At 40.1% G+C, this 22,694-nt stretch overlaps 1 protein-coding gene across 5 annotated transcripts in view; it reads right to left on the minus strand.

Annotated features, from left to right (window-relative positions):
• Positions 1 to 22,694, minus strand: part of WDR44 (WD repeat domain 44) — a 60,467-nt gene that overhangs the window by 20,596 nt on the left and 17,177 nt on the right. For 2 of the 5 annotated variants that reach the window (XM_073358535.1, XM_073358534.1), the window contains exons 3-9: positions 15,507 to 15,581; positions 14,154 to 14,811; positions 10,026 to 10,108; positions 8,782 to 8,877; positions 6,550 to 6,686; positions 5,164 to 5,247; positions 4,312 to 4,418 (exon numbers count right to left, since the gene is read on the minus strand). In XM_073358535.1, the coding sequence (XP_073214636.1) occupies positions 4,312 to 4,418; positions 5,164 to 5,247; positions 6,550 to 6,686; positions 8,782 to 8,877; positions 10,026 to 10,108; positions 14,154 to 14,811; positions 15,507 to 15,581 (1,240 nt within the window). Of the gene's footprint in view, positions 1 to 4,311; positions 4,419 to 5,163; positions 5,248 to 6,549; positions 6,687 to 8,781; positions 8,878 to 10,025; positions 10,109 to 14,153; positions 14,812 to 15,506; positions 15,582 to 16,609; positions 17,103 to 22,694 lie in introns of those variants that run through there. The other 3 variants (XM_073358536.1, XM_073358533.1, XM_073358537.1) reach the window with 3 other exon arrangements.

Genomic DNA, 22,694 nt, shown 5'->3' on the forward strand with positions numbered 1-22,694 from the left:
GTACAGTAACTCCTCGCTTCACGTTGCAGTAATTATGTTCCTGAAATACGCTACTTTAAGCGAAATGATGTTAAGCGAATCCAAGTTCCCCATAACAATTAATGTAAATGGGGGGGGGTTAGGATCCAGGGAAATTTTTTTCACCAGACAAAATACTATATTTTATTTATACACACACAAAAATTGTTTGTCTAAAACTGTGTAATACTGGTACACAGCAGTGATGATTGTGAAGCTTGGTTGTGGTGGTGAAGTCAGAGGGTGGGATATTTCCCAGGGATTGCCTTACTGCTAAAATGATGAACTAGCACTCGGCTGAGCCCTCAGGGATTAACACGTTAATGTAGCCTCACGCTCTACAAGGTGGCACGAATGGAGGGAAAAGACACCACATGGCAGCGGCAGCAAAAATTCCCTGTGGAAACTGAATGTGATGATGAACCCACGCTATCCCCTGGAGCGCACCACTCCCTCCACTTTCCAAAGTGCTGTGTGGCTGTGAGTGTGAAAGAGCACGCAAGACACACGCACACACACATTGCCCCTTTAAGTATGCTGACCCCACTCTAAGTACATTGCCTTTTTAAGTAGATCAGCAAGTTGAGACAGCAGCTGCTGCCAGCAAGCTCCCTCAGTCCTGAGCCCTGTTGTCCCCCCCTCCCCCCCCCGGCTCTGTAAAGATGCAGTACAAGAGCAGGGGGAGGGGGACACCCTGACATTAGCACCCCTCTTTCTCTCCCACACCCCCAGCAAGCAGGAGGCTCCGGGGAGCAGCTCCAGGGCAGAGGGCAGGAGCAGCACAGGGCAATGGGGGAGGGACACCTGAACTGCTGGCAATTGATAGCCTGCTGTGGGGCTGCCGCACAGGGAACTTAGGGGAGCTGATGGGGGGGCGGCTGACCCACCCTGGTTCCAAGCCCCCACCAACCAGCTCCAATGGACTGCTCTTCCTGCAAGCAGTGGACAAAGCAGGCGGCTGCCAAACAACGTTACAAGGGAGCATTGCTCAACTTTAAACGAGCATGTTCCCTAATTGATCAGCAACGTAACAACAACACAACTATAAGTGAGGAGTAACTGTAAGCTCATTAATTAGTTAATTTAATTGAAGGAAATGATCATGCCACAGCCTCTGTTAACCTGAGTAGAGATTCCCCCAGACACTTCACTCAAAACACTGGCCTGGATTAAAATATTAAAACAAGTTTATTAACTAGAGAAAGACAGATTGTAAGTGACAATGGCATAAAAGTCGGAATTGGTTACAAAAGGAAATAAAATGATAAAATCACAATCTAATTCCTAAACTTTACCCAGGCTACCATAAGCTGCAATACATTTCGCAGGCTGGGACCACCCCTCACACATCAATGATGCTTCTCTTTGTCTTCTGAATGATCTTGTTTTCATGCGTCTGAGGTGGGGTAGGAGAGGAAGCCATTGTCTCTTATTTAACACCCTCCTCCTCTCCTTAAGGAACACCCCCACCCCCTGCTGGGGTGCAGACAGTCTGTGGTGTACGTGAGAGTCGAGACTTCTTTCAGGTGAATGGTCACTTTCCTTACACAGAAGGTGTGAGCAAGGACTTTTGAGGCATATTCAGAGATAACATGCAAGGTCTTTGTTGACAGTCCTTTCGTTATCTTTAAGGACCTAGTCTGCGGGCGTTCCCCAGACTCACCGCATGTTTCAGTACACTATAGCAAAGTCTCATAACTGCATATACGATATACATTAATAGGCTAAGGATGCTCAGTAGCTTATGAGTTTTCAAATGATACCTCATAAGGCATGCTTTGTACAACACATACCAACCATGCAAGCGGTGAACATGAGCTACGGGGTGTCACACTCTGCCACCACCACAGAGAGGACTTTCGTGAAGACCCTGGGTGCTGTTGCCAGCCCAAATGGGAGTACTCTGAACTGGTAGTGCTCGTCTTCTCATGAATCTGTGAAACCTTCTGTGGGACTGGTAAATATGCACAAGAAAGCATGCATCTTTCATGTCGAGGGCCAGGAACCAGGTGTTCTCCAGTAAGGAAATTATTTCTGCCAGGATTACCATGAGAAATTTTGATTTGCAAGTAAGATATCTAGTTGATGTAGATCAAGAATTGGTCTTCATCCTTTGTTTTCCTTGGGAACTATGAAATATAGAGAGTAGAACCCCTTCCCTGGATGTTGTGGTGGCATTTGTTCTATGGACCCTTCCTGAAGTTTCACCTCCTGATGAAGAATCTTCTCATGAGTATGATCCCTGAGAAGAGGCTGGGAAGGTGGTTTGTGGTGGGAGGTGAAATAAATTTGATTGTGCTGCTGGATTGGATGACATCTAGTATCCACTTCTCTCTTGCTACTGCCCTCCAGTTGTGAACAAAGTAGGTAAGGCGGCCACCAAAAGATTGGGGGCAGTATGTCATGGCATCAAATATTGCTATACAGTCCTTGAGTGATACATCAAAGAAATCCTTACATGGTAGGTGGGCCTGGGCAGTGATCACAGAAGTGGAAGAAGCCTTGTACCTGGGTTCCTGAACCCTGTCGCTTGAGTGGTAGTTCATAAGGGAGCCGGTGACAAATGCTTGTGGGGGAGGAGGTCATGGCCTGTAGGTTTGCTTGAGGTGTTTTCTCTTTGGGACCAGGGTGTAGGAAAACCCTCCACTTCCTGCTTATTTAGAGTTCTTAAGAGAGTGTAGTGATTCGTTGGTCTTCTCATTGTAGAGATTAGACTCAAAGGGCAAGTCCTTGATGGTATTCTGGACCTCCATGGGGAATCCTGACGAGCGAAGCCACGAGTCATGCCTCATGACTAAGGCTGTGGAGATGGCAACAGACACAGTATCAGCTGCATCCACAGCTGCTTGGAATGATGCCAACAACCTGCCTTCATCAATAAGGGCTTGGAGCTGAGCTCTGTCTTCCTGAGGATATTTGTCTCTGAATTCCAGAAATTCAGAATAATTTAGGAAACTGTACTTTGCTAACAGTGCTTTATAGTTGTGTAATCGAGTGTGCTCATCTGGAGCTTCGACTCCATCTGTTGAAAGGGTAGGCTCCTGTTCTACCAACCGTGCCGGTGGAGAATACTGTGACTTGCGGATGCAGCAGGGGAGGATCTTCTCTCTGAGAGGGTTTCTTGTGGTGTCGAAATGTCTCTAAGGAGGAACAAGCTGACAGAAGAGGAGATTGTGGATAGGGCAGAGGGAAAAGATCTTCGGGCGAGGAAAAGATTTTAGTCCTACCTGGAGTTCCTGAGATGGGAATGGACAGATCCAGAGCCTCTAATGACCTGGTAATCTGAGAATCCCACTTGGAGTGTGCCAGAACTGTCAAATGGGGTCCAACGTGAAGCTCCCAGACAGGAGCAGTGGGTGCTGATCTTTTGGCTTGTGGGCCAGAGCCGGTATTGTCAGACCCTTCTTCAGTTGCACCTTTCCTTTTTGGATAGGTTTAGGAGGACCTAATTTCTTATGATCTGCACACAGTGACTCACCCAGCTTGTACTGGGATGGGGAGGGATGCTTTCTCTTAGGGGCAGATGCAGATGGGGAATCTGTCCTTATGCCTGTGGTTATACTCCTCACTCTTATGAGAAGGTTTCTTAGGCTTAACTGATTTGGCCTCTACTCCAGGTTAATGCTGCTCACAGTTTGAGACCACTTATAGATATTGAAAGCAGAGGAAGACCATAGTTGACACAGAATTCTGACTCAGGCCATGAGGTGGTAAGAAGGAATTGGAGTGGCATTGGTCCATGCCACCCTTTATGCCCATGGTTTGGAACATGGGGAAACCAACTGTGCATGCACAGATCAAAGCACTCCCTGCTACAAATCTCTAGTCTCGGGGGCATGCACACCTGGTGTGGAATACACATGGGGACCAGCACTAGAAGAACCACCAAGCATAATTCTTTATATTTTTATTAAGTATATACATTGATTAAATGTCTTTAAATCCCCTGTATTTCCTGTACATCTATAGGCTAGTTTTTATGCTACACTTAAAATCATTATTCAGCTCCTGCCACCCTCCCCACAGCTGTTTGTACTGTGTAAGAAACAGTAACACCACAAAGGAAGCAAACAAAACCACTGCTGAAGTATTCATCTGTCAGATCATACAGAGAACTGCAAGACAGACCTCAGCCTCGAGAACCCGCATTATGTTGAAGCTATTTGGTGGGAGCATAATTCATTTTTAATTTTCCCCTCAAAGGAAAATCCCAGATTCCCTTATATAGCTGGCTTTTGTCCCAAGGGATACACAAGATTCAGATCTATTAGATAATGATTCTATTTCACTGACCTTCATCTCGAACACTTTTAACTTTATTTACAGCACGTTCACCATATTCTTCAGCAAGATGCTTTGCCCTCTTTACTGATTTGCCCAAGAACTTTTTCAGCTGAGTCCTTAAAATGCAAGGATATTTTTTCACCACTCATGCCATGCACAGAAAACCAATCACATAGTATTTGCAATTTGTGACCCTAAAACATTTTTGGTTTGAAAAAGTGTTATTTCTTTCCATTTGTATTTTTACATCTTAATATAAAGAACAGCCATACTAGGTCAGACCAATGGTCCATCTAGCCCAGTACCTTGTCTTCCAACAGTGGCTGGTGCCCGATGCTTCAGAGGGAATGAACAGAACAGAACAGAACACTAGTTATCTAGTGATCCATCCTCTGCTGTCCAGTCCCAGCTTTGGCAGTCAGAAGCTTAGGGACACCCCGAGCATGGGGTTGCGTCCCTGACCATCTTGGCTGACAGCCACTGATGGACCTATACTCCATGAACTTACCTAATTATTTTTGAACCCAGTTATACTTCTGACCTTCACAACATCCCCTGGCAATGAGTAACAGAGGTTGTGTGAAGCAGAACTTCCTTCTGTTTGTCTTAAACCTGCTGGTTCAGCTTTTTTGCTCGTAAGCATCAGTAATTTAATTAGGATAAAATATAGGTACCTATTTTTAATATGTAGTAGTAGTCATAACTGATTTCAGACCCGTGTCCTGAAATCATTTTGAAACATGAAAGGGGGGGACAAGTTGTGACCAGAGTACAGATCATTACATGAAAACAAAACATTTGTACTTCTAAAGACACTGGTAGTTCACATAAAACAGTGAAACAAGAGGCCTAAAGTCTTACGTTTTTTGTTTTAACCTTCCTCCATCAGAATCAGTTTGCTGTGTCTGCATTTTGTCCTCATCATCAGATTGTGCTGCATCATTGCTGTGAAATATACACTGTTATATGCAAAATACTGTAACAGCTCTTAACACAAATTAAAGTGCTAGCATCATTCTATTAAGCATTAAACCATATCTTTAGATTCCTGCTTATATCACACATCTTGATAGCTCTTGATTTAGGAGTCCATTAGTAAGTTCAACATCCTCCAATAATGTTCAGCATCGTGTTCAGCAAGCAATAGCTGTAGTCAGCAGATACAATGCATTAGGTACCTTGATTAAGACAAACTGCATACACATCTCTCTCAATTCAAGGTACATGTTATCTATTACCTTATGTACATTCAAATATCCTGAAAGGCCACATTCTTTCTCGTCTGTGTTTTGAAAAATGTCTGAAGCAGACTAAATACATGAACTGGCTAACGAATTATTTGTACGTATAACAACTTTTTATTGTTTCACAACATGTTACAGATGCTTCTGTTTCATTATGGTACTTTGTTTCCAATTGTAGATGTTAAGCAAATATGTATCTAAGAAAGCCAATACTGAAGGAAGAAATAATGCAAAGCAAAACTTCGCACACAGAAGTTTATGTGGCTGTCTGAAAATTATTTTGTCCAATGCTATACGTATTTATAAACAGTACAAGTGTTCAAATTCCTATCTGACATTTATGCAAAGGGCTTAGAGACCTCTGCATTAAAATATGACTTGCTGATCAGCATCAAGTATCTGCAACAGTCTACCATAAGGTCAATTGACAACAATCTCCGAACTTATTCAAGAACTCAAAAGAGAAATTATAAACCTGCTTAAATAGGATGGAGACTGTAGAATACTCAACTGTAATTGTGCCCGTAGAATTTCAAAGCATGAATGACCTCTTAATATTTATTCTCCCATAAATTTATTTTAACTACTTCTTAGGCACCTATTATTGGGTTATAATAAAATGCATTCAGTTCAGGTCAGAAGCAACACAACATTATGCATATTTACTGCTGTTTGGTTTGGAGTTAAGGCTGATTTTCAGAGATGCTGAACACCTGCAGATCCAGTCAGAGATTTATTGTCCAGTGGTCAGTTATCCTAAAAATACAGTATTTCATTCTATATCCTCTGTTACCTAATTAAATAAGCTAATATCAGAGAGAACCAGGTAACAGCATTCAAATTATACACAACACAAACAGATGGATGGGTTGAAACATACTTCCTTGCTTCCATTAAAAAAGGCTTTAAACAAAATAATGAGTACAGAAACAAAACAGCAATATTTGAACAATATATCACAAGCTATCTGAGATGAACAGCTAGAAGCCATTTTCATTCATACCTGACATATTCCTTAGTTCTCCTCATGATATGCAACGTCAGGGGGTTAATGCCTGGTGGCAGTTTTTCTTCTGCCAAGCTCAATGGTATTTCTTCACCAGTATCAAGGTTCTTTATCATTACACTCGCTAGAATTTCCTGCAGTACAGAAAATACGAAGAATCTGACATTAATGAGGGTGCCTTAAGTCCTGAGACTTAAAACAACAATTTTAGAGGATTCTAAAGAAAAAAAGGATACCTTATATACCAGAATATTTTGTATGTGGTTTTTACTGGGAAATTCTGCAGTACACTCTATGCCTTACAATACTGCATTATATGAACCATTTTTTCATAAATTGTCTTGATTTAGACATGTAGAATGCTAACGATAGCACTTTAAAGAAAGGACACAACTAACTGGATTATACGGGTAGAGTTACAGATTTTAGATGTGTGAAGGGAAGCATTCTATGTGACCTCTGCAGAACACAGACCTAACTTGTCTTCTGTTTTACAACATGCAAACTCAACTACCTTCAATTTCTGAATCGATATTTGGTAACTGATACTGCCCTATTTAATAGCCAGTTGTACCACTATACAGTTAGAAAACTGAATAAGGGAGCAGATTGGATAAGATGCAAATTCCAAAATTCTGAAATCCTTCTCTTCAAACTTTACTTTAGGTTTATGTCCAAATGGAAAAGAGAGAGGACCATCTTATCTGCCTACTGCCAACCTCTATTCACCAGGGGGCCCTGTGGGCTAGAACAGTTGAGTCCTAGATAGGACAAAACAAGGACACCTTTTGAAAGGCACTTTAACCTAATGATGTCCTACCAGAAGCTGGGACTGGACAACGGGATGGATCTCTCAATGTACTGCCCTATTTTATTCATTCCCTTAGAAGCATCTGGCATCAGCCACTGTCAGAAGTGTCCAACTGCTGGAAATGGCCCACCTTGATTATCCTTACAAAAGGTTTTTTCTCTCTCCTGCTGGTAACAGCTCACCTTACCTGATCACTCTCATTACAGTGTGTATAGTAACACCCATTGTTTCATGTTCTCTGCATATATAAAATCTCCCCACTGTATTTTCCACTGCATGCATCCGATGAAGTGAGCTGTAGCTCACGAAAACTTATGCTCAAATAGATTTGACAGTCTTTAAGGTGCCACAAGTACTCCTTTTCTTTTTGTGGATACAGACTAACACGGCTGCTACTCTGAAACCTGTCAGAAGACAGGATACTGAGCTAGGTCGACCATTGATCTCACCCAGTATGGCCATTCTTATGCTCTTATGAATGGAATCTAAAATTTTGCTGCAATAACTTGTACAAATTTAAGGTATGGAATGAAGAAAGAGATACATAAGGGACAGGCATGAAGAAAACACAAAGCTTACAGTGTTATTCCAACAAGACAGCTAGTACCTATTAATGAGGGGAGGGAATCCTATAACATCAAAACGGATAAGAATACACACAAGTCATAAGTAAGGCTAAGATTTTGTCATGGTTATTTTTAGCAAAAGCCACGGACAGGTCACGGGCAATAAACAAAAATTAAGGGAAGCCATGACCTGTTTGTGACTTTTGCTGCTGCAGCTCCATGGTTTCCCCTGCCACCATGGTGGCTGGGAACTGCAGGCTTCTTCCCCCTTCCCGCAAGGCTGTCCCCCGTGAGTCGCTGGAACCCTGAGGAGGGCCTCCCATCACTAGAACCCTGCAGGGAAACCCTGAGGAGGCTGTTGTCTGTGGCTGGAAACCTGAAGGGGGACCCTGAGGAGGCTTTTGCCTGTCACTGGAACCCTGCCGGGGCCCCGCTGGCTGCCAGCTCCTGTCCCGCAGCCCCAGGGGCTGAAGCAGAAAATGTCACAGAGGTCTTTGGAAGTCACGGATTCCATAACATAAGCATACCCTTAGTCATAAGTATAACAGAAAATACTCTATCTTCTAATAAAATATGCAGCCAAACACTCTTGGAATTCCAGTACGCTCAACACAGAGGCATTTAAACACTTTGTGAGCATTCACAGCCCTTGATTCACTGGAACGCCTAACCTGTGAAGAAAAATAGTGTTGCTCTGCACCATTCCTACCACGCCTTCCTTTTCCCCACCTCAGGATACCATGGTTCAACAGTGCATGAGCAGGGGTGATGAAACATGACTATTCTAACCCATCTCTGAAATTGGAAAGGAAAAGCACACGTAAGAAAACTGGGTAGAAGTCCTAGTAATACCTCATCTGTGAGTTCTCTTCCAGAGTTAGATCTGGGTCTTTGTGGTCCAAGCAATTCATTTGGTATTGTTTGTCCATCAGCTGATTTTCCATTTTCCTGCAGTTGTGTGTGCGCATAAATATATATATATATTAATATATGTATTTACTTCAAACATTCTTTTAGTATATTAGTTTCACTATAATTCCAGAAGTGCAAATTGGCAATTACATTACAGGATATTTCCAGAAAAATAAAAATACTCATTTTCCATTTGAAAAATGTACATGTAATGTTTATAAATTAAGTATTCTGAAATTAAACTCTGAATGAAGAGCTATACAGATTGCCTGCCACATACACAATACTGGTATTTGCAAGTGCTGAGCACCTGCAGCTCCAACTGACTTCTGTTAAAGAAGTGTGGATGCTGAGCACCTGTGAAAGATTGGGCCCCAAGATCAAATAGCTTCCCTTGCCTTTATCCCACCCAAGGGTGATTGTGCTTATATTTAAGTGACTTTCCGATTCTCTCATTTTCTCTTGCTACATCCTGTGGTGAAAGTTCAGGATCAAACAAATCCCTGGGCAACTTCACTGGCTATAATGGAGTTAACTCTGAGGTGAATTTGGACACAATTTCAGCTGCAGCAACTTTGTCAAAAATCTATTGTATAATCAAACAAAAGGTGGACTGGGAGACAGAAAAATATTATTCAGACAAAAAAACCCTTCACTGGTAAGAGATGTACTAAAAAATATTGACGAAGTCAATGTATTTTCTATTGTAATTGGCTCTCCCCGGGACTAGTTGGGATGAAGGTAGGTGGGGTTAGAGAGAACCTGGAGAAGGAAGGGAAAGCATTTAAGTGCGCTGCTACCTGTAGTCAGCTCGAGGACACAGGCACTTGTGGGAGGCTCTATCTGCATTAAAGGACTGTCAAGAATTAAAAACATGCTGTCTCTATTATTTTAATTCTCCTTTTGCTGCATTGTATTTTATACAATATTAGCTACACATATGCAGACCTTTGATTCCTCCAAGTTTGTTATGATGTGAAAGTGCCTATTTAAATGAACCCATTCGGTACGATTTCTAAATACTTTATTAAGGTCATCCAAAGATTTTACTTCATTTGTAGGCAAGGACTATCTTTTCATTTTGTCTGTGTACACACACATGCAGTGTCTAGCACAATGGGGCCCGGATACATGAATGCAACTCCAGATAACCACAATGCATAATAATAGAACAGTTCACTAACCTGTGCAGTAACTATTTTATCTCCACTGGTTGCGCTTGCCAGATCCAAAGAAGGCTGAGAATCTTTGGCCATGCATTCTGTCACTGTATTCAAAGCAAAGAGACCACCAGTTGTTAAATTCTCTCTAGGAACTATAAAACAACTGCAGGTTAGAAAAAGGTGCATCATGATAGTATTATATGCCCTAGAAATTTTTTTATTTAAAATTGCAATACCAGAATAGAGATAATTTAGTCAAAGTTACATTAATACACCACCTTTTTCAAACTGAAATAAATATCAAACAGTATTAGCAATCTGTATTGCCAATTAGATTTCTTATGCAAACAAATCCAACACCAGTAAAGGGGATCATTTAAGCCTGAAAATAAGTTTTGCTACTAACCTCTACTCCCTCTACCCGGGTGGGGAGGAATAGCTCAGTGGTTTGAGCATTGGCCTGCTAAACCCAGGGTTGTGAGTTCAATCACTGAGGGGGCCATTTAGGGATCTGGGGAAAAAACTGGGAATTGGTCCTGCTTTGACCAGAGGGTTGGACTAGATGACCTCCTGAGGTCCCTTCAAACCCTGATATTTTATGATTCAGCAAGTGTTTATGTTACTGTTTTTCCCCCCTAGGGCCTGAGCAGCTCTTGTCTATTTATTAGCATGGAGATATACATTATACATGCTTCAGCTGCAATTTGCACAACTCTGGGAAGCCTGCTATATACCAAGCTGCTGAATACACCATATTCATTGTTCTGTTCCTTGTACAAGATTATGTTAGGTAACTATTTCTACTGAGGAAGACAGGCAGTGCAGGTACCGTACTCTGGTAAAACAATAATGTAGTAGCTTCTTTAAACTTAGAATCCTTCCAGATCCCTGCACTCACATCAGGACTAAGTATTATCTAGACCATGTCCGACAGGTGTTTGTCTAACCTGCTCTTAAAAATCTCCAATGATAGATATTCCAAAATCTCCCTAGGCAATTTATTCCAGTGCTTCGCCACCTTGACAGTTAGGAAGTTTTTCCTCATGTCCAACCTAAGCTGCCATTGCTACAACATAAGCCCGTTGCTTAACAATTTTCTCTCCCTTTTCCTTGTAGCAAGCTTTTATGTACTTGAAAACTTATGCCCCTCTTCCCCCCAATCTTCAGACTAAACAAACCTAATTTTTTCAATCTTCTCGCATGTTTTCTGGACCTTTAATTATTTTTGCTACTCTTCTCTGGACTTTCTCCAATTTGTCTACATCCTTCCTGAAATGTGGCACCCAGAACTGGACACAATATTCCAGTGGAGGCTTAATCAGCACGGAGTAGAGCGGAAGAATTACTTCTTGTGTCATGCGTACAACACTCATGCTAATACAGCCCAAAATGATGTTTGCATTTGTCCTTATGGAATTCATCCTATTTACTTCAGGCCATTTCTTCAGTTTGTCCAGATCATTTTGAATTTTAATCCGGTCTTCCAAAGCACTTGCAACCCCTCCCAGCTTGGTATCGTCCACAAACTTTATAAGTGCTCTCTCTATGCCATTATCTAAATCAGTGGTCTCCAAGGTAGGGTGCGCTCACCCCAGGGGGTGCACAAGACCACCCCTGGGGGCATGTGGCAGAAGCAGCACCGCCGGCACGGCGGGCAGCAGTGCTCCTGGACCTTTGATTCTTCGGCAGCTCTTTTTTTCTTTTTTTGCTTCCCTAGAGCTGGCCATGGGGAGTGCATGATTCAAAAAGTTTGGAGACCCCTGATCTAAATCACTGATGAAGATATTAAACAGAACCAGACCCAGAACTTATACCTTACAGTAGCTCCAACGAGGCTGTATTTCCCTAGTTTCTTTATGAGAAGGTCATGTGAGACATTATGAAACTTTAGTAAAGTCAAGATATTCCATATCTACTGTTTCCCGGCTATCCACAAGGCTTGTTACCCTATCAAAGAAAGCTACCGGGTTGGTTTGACAAATCCATGCTGTTACTTATCACTTCATAATCTTCTAAGTGTTTGCAAATTGATTGCTTAATTATTTGCTCCATTATCCTTCTGGGTACTGAACTTAAGCTGACTGGTCTGTAATTTCCCCTGGTTGTCCTTATTTCCCTTTTTATAGATTGGCACCATATTTGCCCCTTTTCCAGTCCTCTGGAATCTTTCCCATCTTCCATGACTTTTAAAAGATAATCGTTAATGACTGAGGAGATATCTGAGCCAGCTCCTTGAGTATACAAGGATGTATTTCATCAGGCCCTGGTGGCTTGCAGACATTTAAGTAATTTTTCATTTGTTCTTTCCTTATTTTAGCCTCTGATCCTACATCATTTTCACTGGCATTCACTACATTAAACATCCAATGCTAACAACCTTTTTGGTGAAGACTGAAACAAAAAAGTCTTCTAGCACTTCTGCCATTTCCACATTTTCTGTTGTTTCCCACCACCATTGAGTAATGGGCCTACCCTGTCCTGGGACTTCCTCTAGCTTCTAATGTATTTGTAGAATATTTTCTTGTTATGCTTTACGTCTCTAGCTAATTTAATCTCGTTGTGTTATTTCCACTTTTTGCAAGACTCTGTTTTGAGTTTCAGATCATTACTTCCTAACTTTCCTACACAGTGGGACAGTTTGATCTTATTGTCCCCTTAATAATGTCTCTTTGAAAAATTTCCAACTCTCTTGAACTGGTTTTCCCCCATAGTAATCTCTGAAAATAAATATTTATTATAGAATATTGTACAGATCATTTATAATTTTAGAATTAGCAGAAACTGAAATAATCTGTAATGATCTAAAATTATACAGTTACAATATGACATCTCTAACTCCTTCTCTTCATCATACAGTGGTTAAAATTCACCCAAAAATTTATCTATGTTGACTTTTGGCATACTGAAACTACACCATTTCTTTATTTGCTGGAGCAAAGGTTAATTTTCCTCCTAGTCGAATGTTTCATCAAAGAGTTTCATTAGGGCTGTGCCCTGCTTAAAAACCAAATCCTCAGACAATACATATGGGGAAAATCATTACTGGAAAACTAAAATTTATGATTTATAATTATATGTATATACACAAATTCATGTGTACTATGCTGGGTGTTTTACCTTTCACCACAAGAGTTCTATCTTGCTCAAAGTATATTTTATAGCCTATCAAACTTGCAGTTTTCTGTCCTACACTATTCTCAACATAAAAGACAGCCCTCTCCTATGCAGAAATAGTTGACAGAGTGCCAGAAGATCAAGCTTCTTTTGGTTCGGACTAAAAATTATTTTTGACAGCCATTGCATCAGAAATTTAGTACTGAAGGTTTAATGTGATCTTTGTGAACTGATTACTGTTTCTAATCAGCTGTCCTACTGTTGCTGGGCAATTCTCTGGGACAGTACATAATTAAAGTGGCACGGTGCTAGATTCCGGACTGCGTCTCATGTTTACTTCTGACACGCCAATACATATGCACATCCAACCATCATTAGTAGAAGGAGGTAGTAAGATACCTACAGTATGGGCAACAATCATAACTAAAAGTCATGAGTACAGAGTTTTAGAAAGTCCAATATGAATACTAAAGAAAGCCATTACTTCTAAAGATCTAGCCATAAACATAGCCATCTAGCCAAAAACAGAACTGAATCCCACATCTAATCTGTGGCTTTATAATCACTACTTTTTAAAAAAACATTTAGACTCCTGTTGCTGTGCAGAAGAGACATAAGCAGGGAAAAGATAAAGGAACAGTGAAACTGATCACAAAATGGTGCAAACACAGAAAAGAAAATAGAGAAAATATTTCCATTACTTTCTCTTGCTCTGTTGTTTTTAGGTGTTCTGAATAAAAGCAGGTGAAAAATTCTGACAGAAGTATGGAGTGAGACTTTCAAAAGAAAATATGTGAGTTAACAGCCCGAATCCTGTTGACTTTCAAAGGGCCTTGGGCTCCTAACTCACGCAGATATCTGAAAATGCCATGTGATTGTTCAGTTGATTGCTCCTCTTTAATTCAAGGATAGCTAGCCAAAAGAAAAGCAAGAGGTTCAGTAACTTCTGAAAAGCAGAAAAATGTCAACCGTCTAAAGACAGAAAATTGGTGCACTAATCTGGACACAATACCTTAGGGCAAAGCATATACTTGCCTTCTAAACCAGATAATTTTTGCACCTCAAACTCCAATTCACTCTTTTTCTTCCGTGGTGGTGGAGCGGGCCGAGCAGGTGGTGGTGGTCTAGGAGGAGGAACATTTGCAGGAGGCGGTGGACGTGCTGGAAGAGATTTCTTAGTGCTAGCAACTATATCAGGTTCTACACTAAGTTGCCTTGGGGGTTTGGCTGGAGGCATTTCTTCTGTTGTAAGATCTTTAGTAGGTAAGAAATCAGAAGTCACCTGTTCTAAAGTATCTGTCTGCTTCACTTCTGTTACTTCCTCATCTTTAGATGTTTCTTTCGGTGAGTAAGATTCAGTGATTTTAAGCTCTTCAGCTGCATTTATTATTTCTGCTAGTTTATTAGTGGTTTCACCTTCTTGATGCTCAACGGTATGGTCAGAAGGCAAAAAAAACCCTCTGGATTCCACTTCTGCCTCCTTACATGTACTCTGAGTCACAGGTTCTTGAGTATCTTCTTGTAATGCTGATTCAGTAGCTAGTAGTTCAGGAATATTACTAAGGATATCTGCTCCAGGAATCCAAGTATTTATATCTGAAGTTTGATCAGTTAGTTCTTTTCCTTGAGAAGCCAAAGGATCATCTTCTAGCTGTTGTACCTTTTGGCTTTCTTCTATAATACTGTCAATAATCTAAAAAAACCCAAAACATATGTTTGCCAAGACATACAAATATAGGAAGGAAGAGTTCCTAAAGCACACTTTTCAGGCAGTCCATGCCAAGCATAGGATAAGTCTCAGCGTCTATGGAAAAGTTACCTCACTTTTATAATGAAAATAAGGACATCAATAAATATATTAAATATTAATATTAATATAATTATTACCCTCCAGCATTTTTTAAACAAAATTATGGGGGCTAGAAGCTGGGTACAGAAATACACCCACTCGAGTGGTAATGGGGTCAAGTGACTTCAGAAAACGTAAACTGCATTTTCTTGCTTTTTAGTGTAGTTTATATTTTTAAAAAGATTGTAACAAAACACAGAAAAATTTAATCTGATTAATTTTTTTGGACATTTATCATCCCCCTCACTTCCCTTGTTTATTATACCGTAAAGTAGCCAAATGATTTAGTGACCACAAATCCTGAATTTTTATTTGAACATATTTAGTTTGATTTCCCCTAAATGAACAGCATTTGGGCTGTTTACAATAACTAATTCTAAAAACTTTGTATTAAGGTAATTTAAAAACTTACTGATTCCAATTTCAATATATTGCTAAAAATATTAAAAATTAATTTTAAAAATATTTTAATTCAGCTAAGAAAACTTTAAATCTAAGTTTAGACTTTATACACACTGCTAAACAGATGTTTAACCAACCTCTTTAGAGTCATCTTGTTTTACTTCCTGTATCAGGGCCTCATTTGCAACTCTGGGTATATTGCTGTCTGTTTCCTGTAAAAACAACCATCAGTAATAAGGAACGGAATAAAATTCCTCAATACGAAAGGTAATTTAGCAAAGATACAAATTAAACGGCAAAGCAGCAAAATATCCCAAGGGGGCAAACATTCCCCTATATTTGAAGACTGGTTTTATTGCTGTCATACTGACAAGCTTAAGTAGTAGTTCATAGAGTAAACTGGAGAAGGTATGTCACACTGGAGTAATCACAGAAATAGACAACACACACTACGCTGAGAACTAAAAAAGTCACTTAATTTCAGTAATTTTCTATTCTCTTGCTATTTTAGGCGTGCTTGATAAGATCTCTGCCTATCACAAGATAAACTCCTTCCATCTAAATGATCCTACACAGACATTAGAATCTTGTGCTTATGAAACCCAGTGTTTTCCCATTGAAATGTCACAAAAAATATTCTGACTTTGTTGCTAAAATAACCAAATGGAAGATAATGTTGAGTTATGAGAAATAAATGCAAGCATATTTAATAATCTGCAACAAATGAAAATTAGGAAAAATTAAACGTTTATAAGAGAAAGAAGGTAGGTAAGGTAATATCTTTTACTGAACCAACTTCTGTTGGTGGAAGGTAGAAGCTTTTGAACCACACACAGTTCTTCAGGTCTAGGGAAAAAAATCAGAGTGGGACAGACAGTAAGCATAAGGGGTAACATGTTGCAGGTCACTTGAGATTCGTGAGCAATAAGGATTAGATTGTTATGCAAAAGGGGTTTGAAGTGGACCAGTAAGGGTTAGCATGCAGTGTGTTGCAAATTGTTGGAATGAGCCATGAAAACAGTGTCCCTGTTAAGTCCATGTCTTTTTGTGTCTAGCAGCATTATGAATTTAAGTTCCCAGGCTTGCTTTTGAAGGTGTTGTGTATGTGTCAGGATGAGGAACGAGAGGTCAGAAATGAAGTGATCACTTTGTGAACTGTTCGCTGATGGATGAGATGGCATTTTTGTCTTATTTTTCTGGGAGTTCATTTAGAGGGCAGAGATGGTCTAGTTTCACCCACATAGTTGTTACTGGGGCATCTGACGCACGAGATGAGGTACACTACATGTTGTAACAGGCATGTATAGGATCCATAAATCTTGAAAGATGCGTTGTGAGTGGTATTCATTATCATAGGAGTGGAGACATGTCTGGAGGTTTTGTAGCCATTGTACTGGCAAGTTCTGGTGCCATTTTGATTTGGTGTGTCCTGGTCCATGGGGAGCTTACTAATGTTTGGGAGTTGTCTGAAAGCCGGAGAAGGGGGTTCAGGAAAGATTTCTTTCAGGATATGGTCCCCATAAAATATGGTTTTGTAATTGTTTGATGATGATTCTCCATAAGGGCTCCAGTGTGGGGTGGTAAGTGACAACTAGGGGTGAGCTGTCAGTGGCTCCCCCCCATGTACTGAAGTCGGTTCTCCCAGGGTATTTGGGTGACCCTTTCTATTATGCGATCTACTTCTCTGGTAGAGTGTCCTTGCTTGGTAGTTTTAAGTATGTTTAGGTGCGTGTATCCCTGACTCTCTCTTCAGAGCAAATTCAGTGGTAGCTGAGTGCCTGGCTGCAGATAACAGATCTTTTGGTGTGTCTGAAGCGGTTGCTGGATCTGCGAAGGTAAGTTTGGTGATACATTGGTTTTTGTATATAGTCATTTGTAGATTCGTTTCAGTAAGAGACACTACCTTACCTCCTTGTGTTTCCACATATACTGGGATCAACACAGCTATATTTATAATAGTTTACATAAAGTTTGTCTTGATTATGCAAAACTAGCTCAATACAAGTGATCTGTACGTACTTGCAGAATTTTCACATTTTTAAAACCTAGTACTACCATCACTCACAATAGCAAGTGTAATGTGATTAGCAGTTGCCAGGTTAAATCACATCTGGCAAACACAAATAAGTCTTTGAGCTCTTGAAAATTCACAACCTCGTATTCTGTCCTAATTATAACTGCTTAACACCTGGCATAGCAATACTAGTTAATACAGCTAAATACAAAGGTATGTTCACTCAGATGCTTTTGGAATCTAATGAAACTGCAGTACAGTACATTACACTCATTTCATTACGAAGTTTAATGAACACAAACAAGAAAATACTTAAGCAATTGTTTACCGCTCCACAGACAGACAAAACTGCTCCACCCTAAAATGAAAGTCATTAAGTCATTGGGGGGGAGGGATAGCTCAGTGGTTTGAGCATTGGCCTGCTAAACCCAGGGTTGTGAGTTCAATCCTTAAGGGGGCCATTTAGGGATCTGGGGCAAAAATTGGGGATTGGTCCTGCTTCAAGCAGGGGGTTGGACTAGATGACCTTCTGAGGTCCCTTCCAAACCTAACCTTCTAAAAAAAAAAGTGTGATTCTTATGGGATATTTACTTGTTACAAAAATAAGAAATGTTGTGGTTAGAAAATACTTTCACATGTAGGGCAGTTTGCATCTTGCACCATTCATCTGAATAGCATTTCCACTAGTTATATTTTAACTTTATGAGCAAATTTTAAACATACAATGCAACCCTTAGAGCACCTTGTTTCACCCCCAGTCACACTTAGCCAAGAAAAGTACAATGTAGCATAAATTTTAGCAAGTTTACATAGCAGCAGCTCCATGAAAACAGTGTAATTGACACAACAAAGTTATATATTAAGTGTATTAAATACACTAAAACCTAAAGCAAACATTTGGAACCCAATTCTAAAATATTAGCCACTTATTTAGGTCAAGTAACTAACCTTAATTTTGAACATTTTAGAGATTGGGTAAAGACCTACAACTGAAAGTTAAAAGTGTGGACTTTTCATACAATGACAAAAAAAAAATGACCAAAAGAAAAAGTATTTCTTTAATTTAAATATGCTATTCGAGTTAATTATAGACATTACATTTTGAACAGCTTTTCTAAATAGTTACTGGCTGCTCTGATATGGCATTCTGTGCAGTATTTTCAGGAGACCACCACCATTTGTTCAAGCTTAATCCAGGGAGCAAAAATGAGCATTTTTCAGGAATAGAAAAAAGATAGTGACATCAATTTTCCAGTATAATCAGTGGAAGTGTTCCTTACACATCTGCTATTGCAATTTATTTATTAGGAATTCACTCTCTCCTCTTCAATGCCACTAAGTGGACAAAAAAAGCTAGTTTTCATTTGAGCTGACAGAATATTGATCATATGCTGATCCGTAAGCTTTTAGATACTTTGCAACTCACATACTATATGGCTTACAATGGTGTGGAAAAAAAGAAAGGGTGGCACTTAAAGCACAAACCCACAGGTAAAGGCCAGTATTAGCTATTCTTACACAGAAGAGACAAATCCTGGTGCACGACTGGCTGAGAAGAGTCATCTGACAAGCCATTAATTTAATGATTAACCTGCAAAGAGGTAAAACCAAGGCAGGAGCAATGTAAAATAAACACACTTGATTCTCTGAACTTGGATGCAGTGAACGCTATTCTACGCCTCTGGTCTGAAGACAGAGCAAACGAGGAAGCAGTGATTTTCATGTGAATTGAACAGCGCTCCCTCCCATCCCCATCCAGGCCTCTTATTTCATTAAACCTTCAAACTGTTAGAAGTTTTCATCTGAAATTCATAGCCAAAGTGAAAAGATTTCTGACATTTCATATATATTAACATGTACATGCACTTTGCATTTTACAGCACCTCAGTATTTATTGTTTCTTGACAGAGGCTGAGGCCCTTTATTTTGCAGACTACTGTATCTTGATAGAGATTTGAAATGACAACCATTCTGGTATGAATTTGCAAGCAGATTTGGTCTGTTTTTTCTAGATTTTAGTAACCTAGTACAGTAAAAGCTGTGCTATCCAGCACTTTACCAACTGGAAAGTTCGAGAAACGGGCATTTCTGATACCTCCCAACACAAATCTTTCATCTAGTAACCAGGACCAATGCCGAAGCTATTCGGAACCCGAGTATTTCTGAGAGCAGTCGGACTTAGTTAGCCAAGAAGTTAGCCATTTAGTTAGCCATTTAGTGATCAATGGCTCCATGTCTAGTTGGCAGCCGGTATCAAGTGGAGTGCCCCAATGGTCAGTCCTGGGGCCGGTTTTATTCAATATCTTCATAAATGATCTGGAGGATGGTGTGGATTGCACTCTCAGCAAATTTGCGGATGATACTAAACTGGGAGGAGTGGTAGATACGCTGGAGGGGAGGGATAGGATACAGAAGGACCTAGACAAATTGGAAGATTGGGCCAAAAGGAATCTGATGAGGTTCAATAAGGATAAGTGCAGGGTCCTGCACTTAGGACGGAAGAACCCAATGCACAGCTACAGACTAGGGACCGAATGGCTAGGCAGCAGTTCTGCGGAAAAGGACCTAGGGGTGACAGTGGACGAGAAGCTGGATATGAGTCAGCAGTGTGCCCTTGTTGCCAAGAAGGCCAATGGCATTTTGGGATGTATAAGTAGGGGCATAGCGAGCAGATCGAGGGACGTGATCGTTCCCCTCTATTCGACATTGGTGAGGCCTCATCTGGAGTACTGTGTCCAGTTTTGGGCCCCACACTTCAAGAAGGATGTGGATAAATTGGAGAGAGTCCAGCGAAGGGCAACAAAAATGATTAGGGGACTGGAACACATGAGTTATGAGGAGAGGCTGAGGGAGCTGGGATTGTTTAGCCTGCAGAAGAGAAGAATGAGGGGGGATTTGATAGCTGCTTTCAACTACCTGAAAGGGGGTTCCAAAGAGGATGGCTCTAGACTGTTCTCAATGGTAGCAGATGACAGAACGAGGAGTAATGGTCTCAAGTTGCAGTGGGGGAGGTTTAGATTGGATATTAGGAAAAACTTTTTCACTAAGAGGGTGGTGAAACACTGGAATGCGTTACCTAGGGAGGTGGTAGAATCTCCTTCCTTAGAGGTTTTTAAGGTCAGGCTTGACAAAGCCCTGGCTGGGATGATTTAACTGGGAATTGGTCCTGCTTTGAGCAGGGAGTTGGACTAGATGACCTTCTGGGGTCCCTTCCAACCCTGATATTCTAAGAGCTGAATGCTGTTCTGTTTGCATCCGCCATTGTGATTGGTTGGTTTATTACTTGGTGTATTGTCCTGTGTCTATCGTAAAATATCACCACCATTATAGCATCCAAAATACCAGTGAAAAGCAAAGGAGAGAAGCCTAAGAGAGTTGTGTTGACATTAAAACAGAAAATAGATATTTGTCCACATCTTGTAAAGGGCAAGAATAGGAATGTTTATTCATTTTATTGTATTCCAATTCTTTGAAAATTGGTAATCCATTGGTAAGTATAACTCTTAGTTAACTGGCTGGCACCCCCCATTCCCACAACATGCCGGATAACAAAGCTTTTACTGCAATATCAAGTTTGTCAAAAAATTGTAATATCAGACCAAATTTTAACCGCTGAATGGGAGCCAGTTTGGTCTACAATTAAACCCCTTAACTAATCTCAGTTAAAAATCAGAAGTCAACATGTTTATGGCCTGAGAAGGAACAGGGAGAATTGTCTATAATACACGCCAACAATTAGAATTGAAAAGTTAGAAAATAAGGGTAAGTTCTTGAAAAGTAGGAGCCTGATTTCAAGCACCCAAATCAGCTTGGTTACACATCAGGTTACTGAGCACTCAGCAGTTACCAGTGACTTCAGCGGAGCTCAGCTGTCTTTTGAAACCCTAACTTTAGGCGCACACATTTCTTTTTTCTTTTTTTCTTTTTTTTTTAAGTGTTGGCCCAGAAATGTGCATTAATATACAATAAAGAAGCACCTGCCATTATTCTATCAAAGAATTAATTAATGAGCAATATTACTCAACAGGAGGATATATAGGCATTTTCCCCATAATAGAAATACTTGTATATTTTAATGTACTTTTTCTAATTACTCCTAGTGACAAGACATCATATAATAAACTCCTACAACATTTTAATTTAGGCTATTCAAATGCATACTGACAAGGTGACAAGAAGCAAATACATTTTGACACAAATACATCCCACTGTAGTCCGTGCCTCAACAAGCTTGCTAGATTAATTTCCACTTTTGTTGACATTAACACAGTAGACTTTGAACTTGAGAAAGATCCCAAACTCCTTCAACTGTACGGCTGGTCACAAGTTTAATGAACTGATAATGGTACCAAGTGGTGAAACTGATAGTCTGCTTTTATACAAGGCTGACTTTTGAAGGTGAAGTGATTTAGGAAGACACTCCTTAATGAAAAACGAAAATTAGTAACATGGTGAGGACCCCATAAGCAACTAACAGTAGTGCCCAGCCACTGCATATACTTAAAAATTTAGATTATAGCCAAATATTCTCACTCAAAGTTTAGCCAGTGATACATGGAATCCGCCTCAATCCACATCCACGTACTACTTTCTGTCAGAATTAAATGGAACTACATTTACTGAAAAGTTTAGACATTTAACACCATATTGTCAAGGAGACATTGAAATTAAAGCAGGATACCAGGTGAGACGCCTATAAATGTAACGACAGAATTAAGTCAATGACTTTTCTAAATCTCTCCTCCTAAATCACATTACAGTGGAATGAATAAAGATATGCTGTTATCTGTGGGACAGTGTTATGACTTACTTTCTACCACTGTTGATGAATCAAAATATTTCTATTTTCACTACGGATTACCCAGCACTTCTGGGACAGAAAACGCCAGTCCTGCTTTACTCCACATAAAAGATTATTGCATAGCATCGCCTTTGGTCCTTCTCCCAACCTGTATAATGAATTGTATCCGTACATATACCAATTCCTGACCTACTTAATAAATGCCAGAGGTTCAGCTGCACTGTCATTGTGCAGAGAAACAGCATACTAATTACCTGCGTGGGAAGTGGTGATGCTGCCTCGATAAGCTAAATTTAGAGTTTTGCTTTCACGTAACCTGAAGTGGTAGCTTTTGAAGCATAAAACACTTTACTGCCTTCTGTCACCAAAATACAAATAGAAATTTTAGTCAATGATTTGAAATAAGTCAATATAATCAAGGTGACCAAAACTCTGACATACTCCTGTATCTGAATATAAAACAAAAAAAGATGGGTCCAGTTCCTCTACATGCTGTTTGAGTAATTAAAA

Source organism: Lepidochelys kempii, chromosome 9 (genome assembly GCF_965140265.1).
Source record: "Lepidochelys kempii isolate rLepKem1 chromosome 9, rLepKem1.hap2, whole genome shotgun sequence".
Lineage (NCBI taxonomy): Eukaryota > Metazoa > Chordata > Testudines > Cheloniidae > Lepidochelys > Lepidochelys kempii.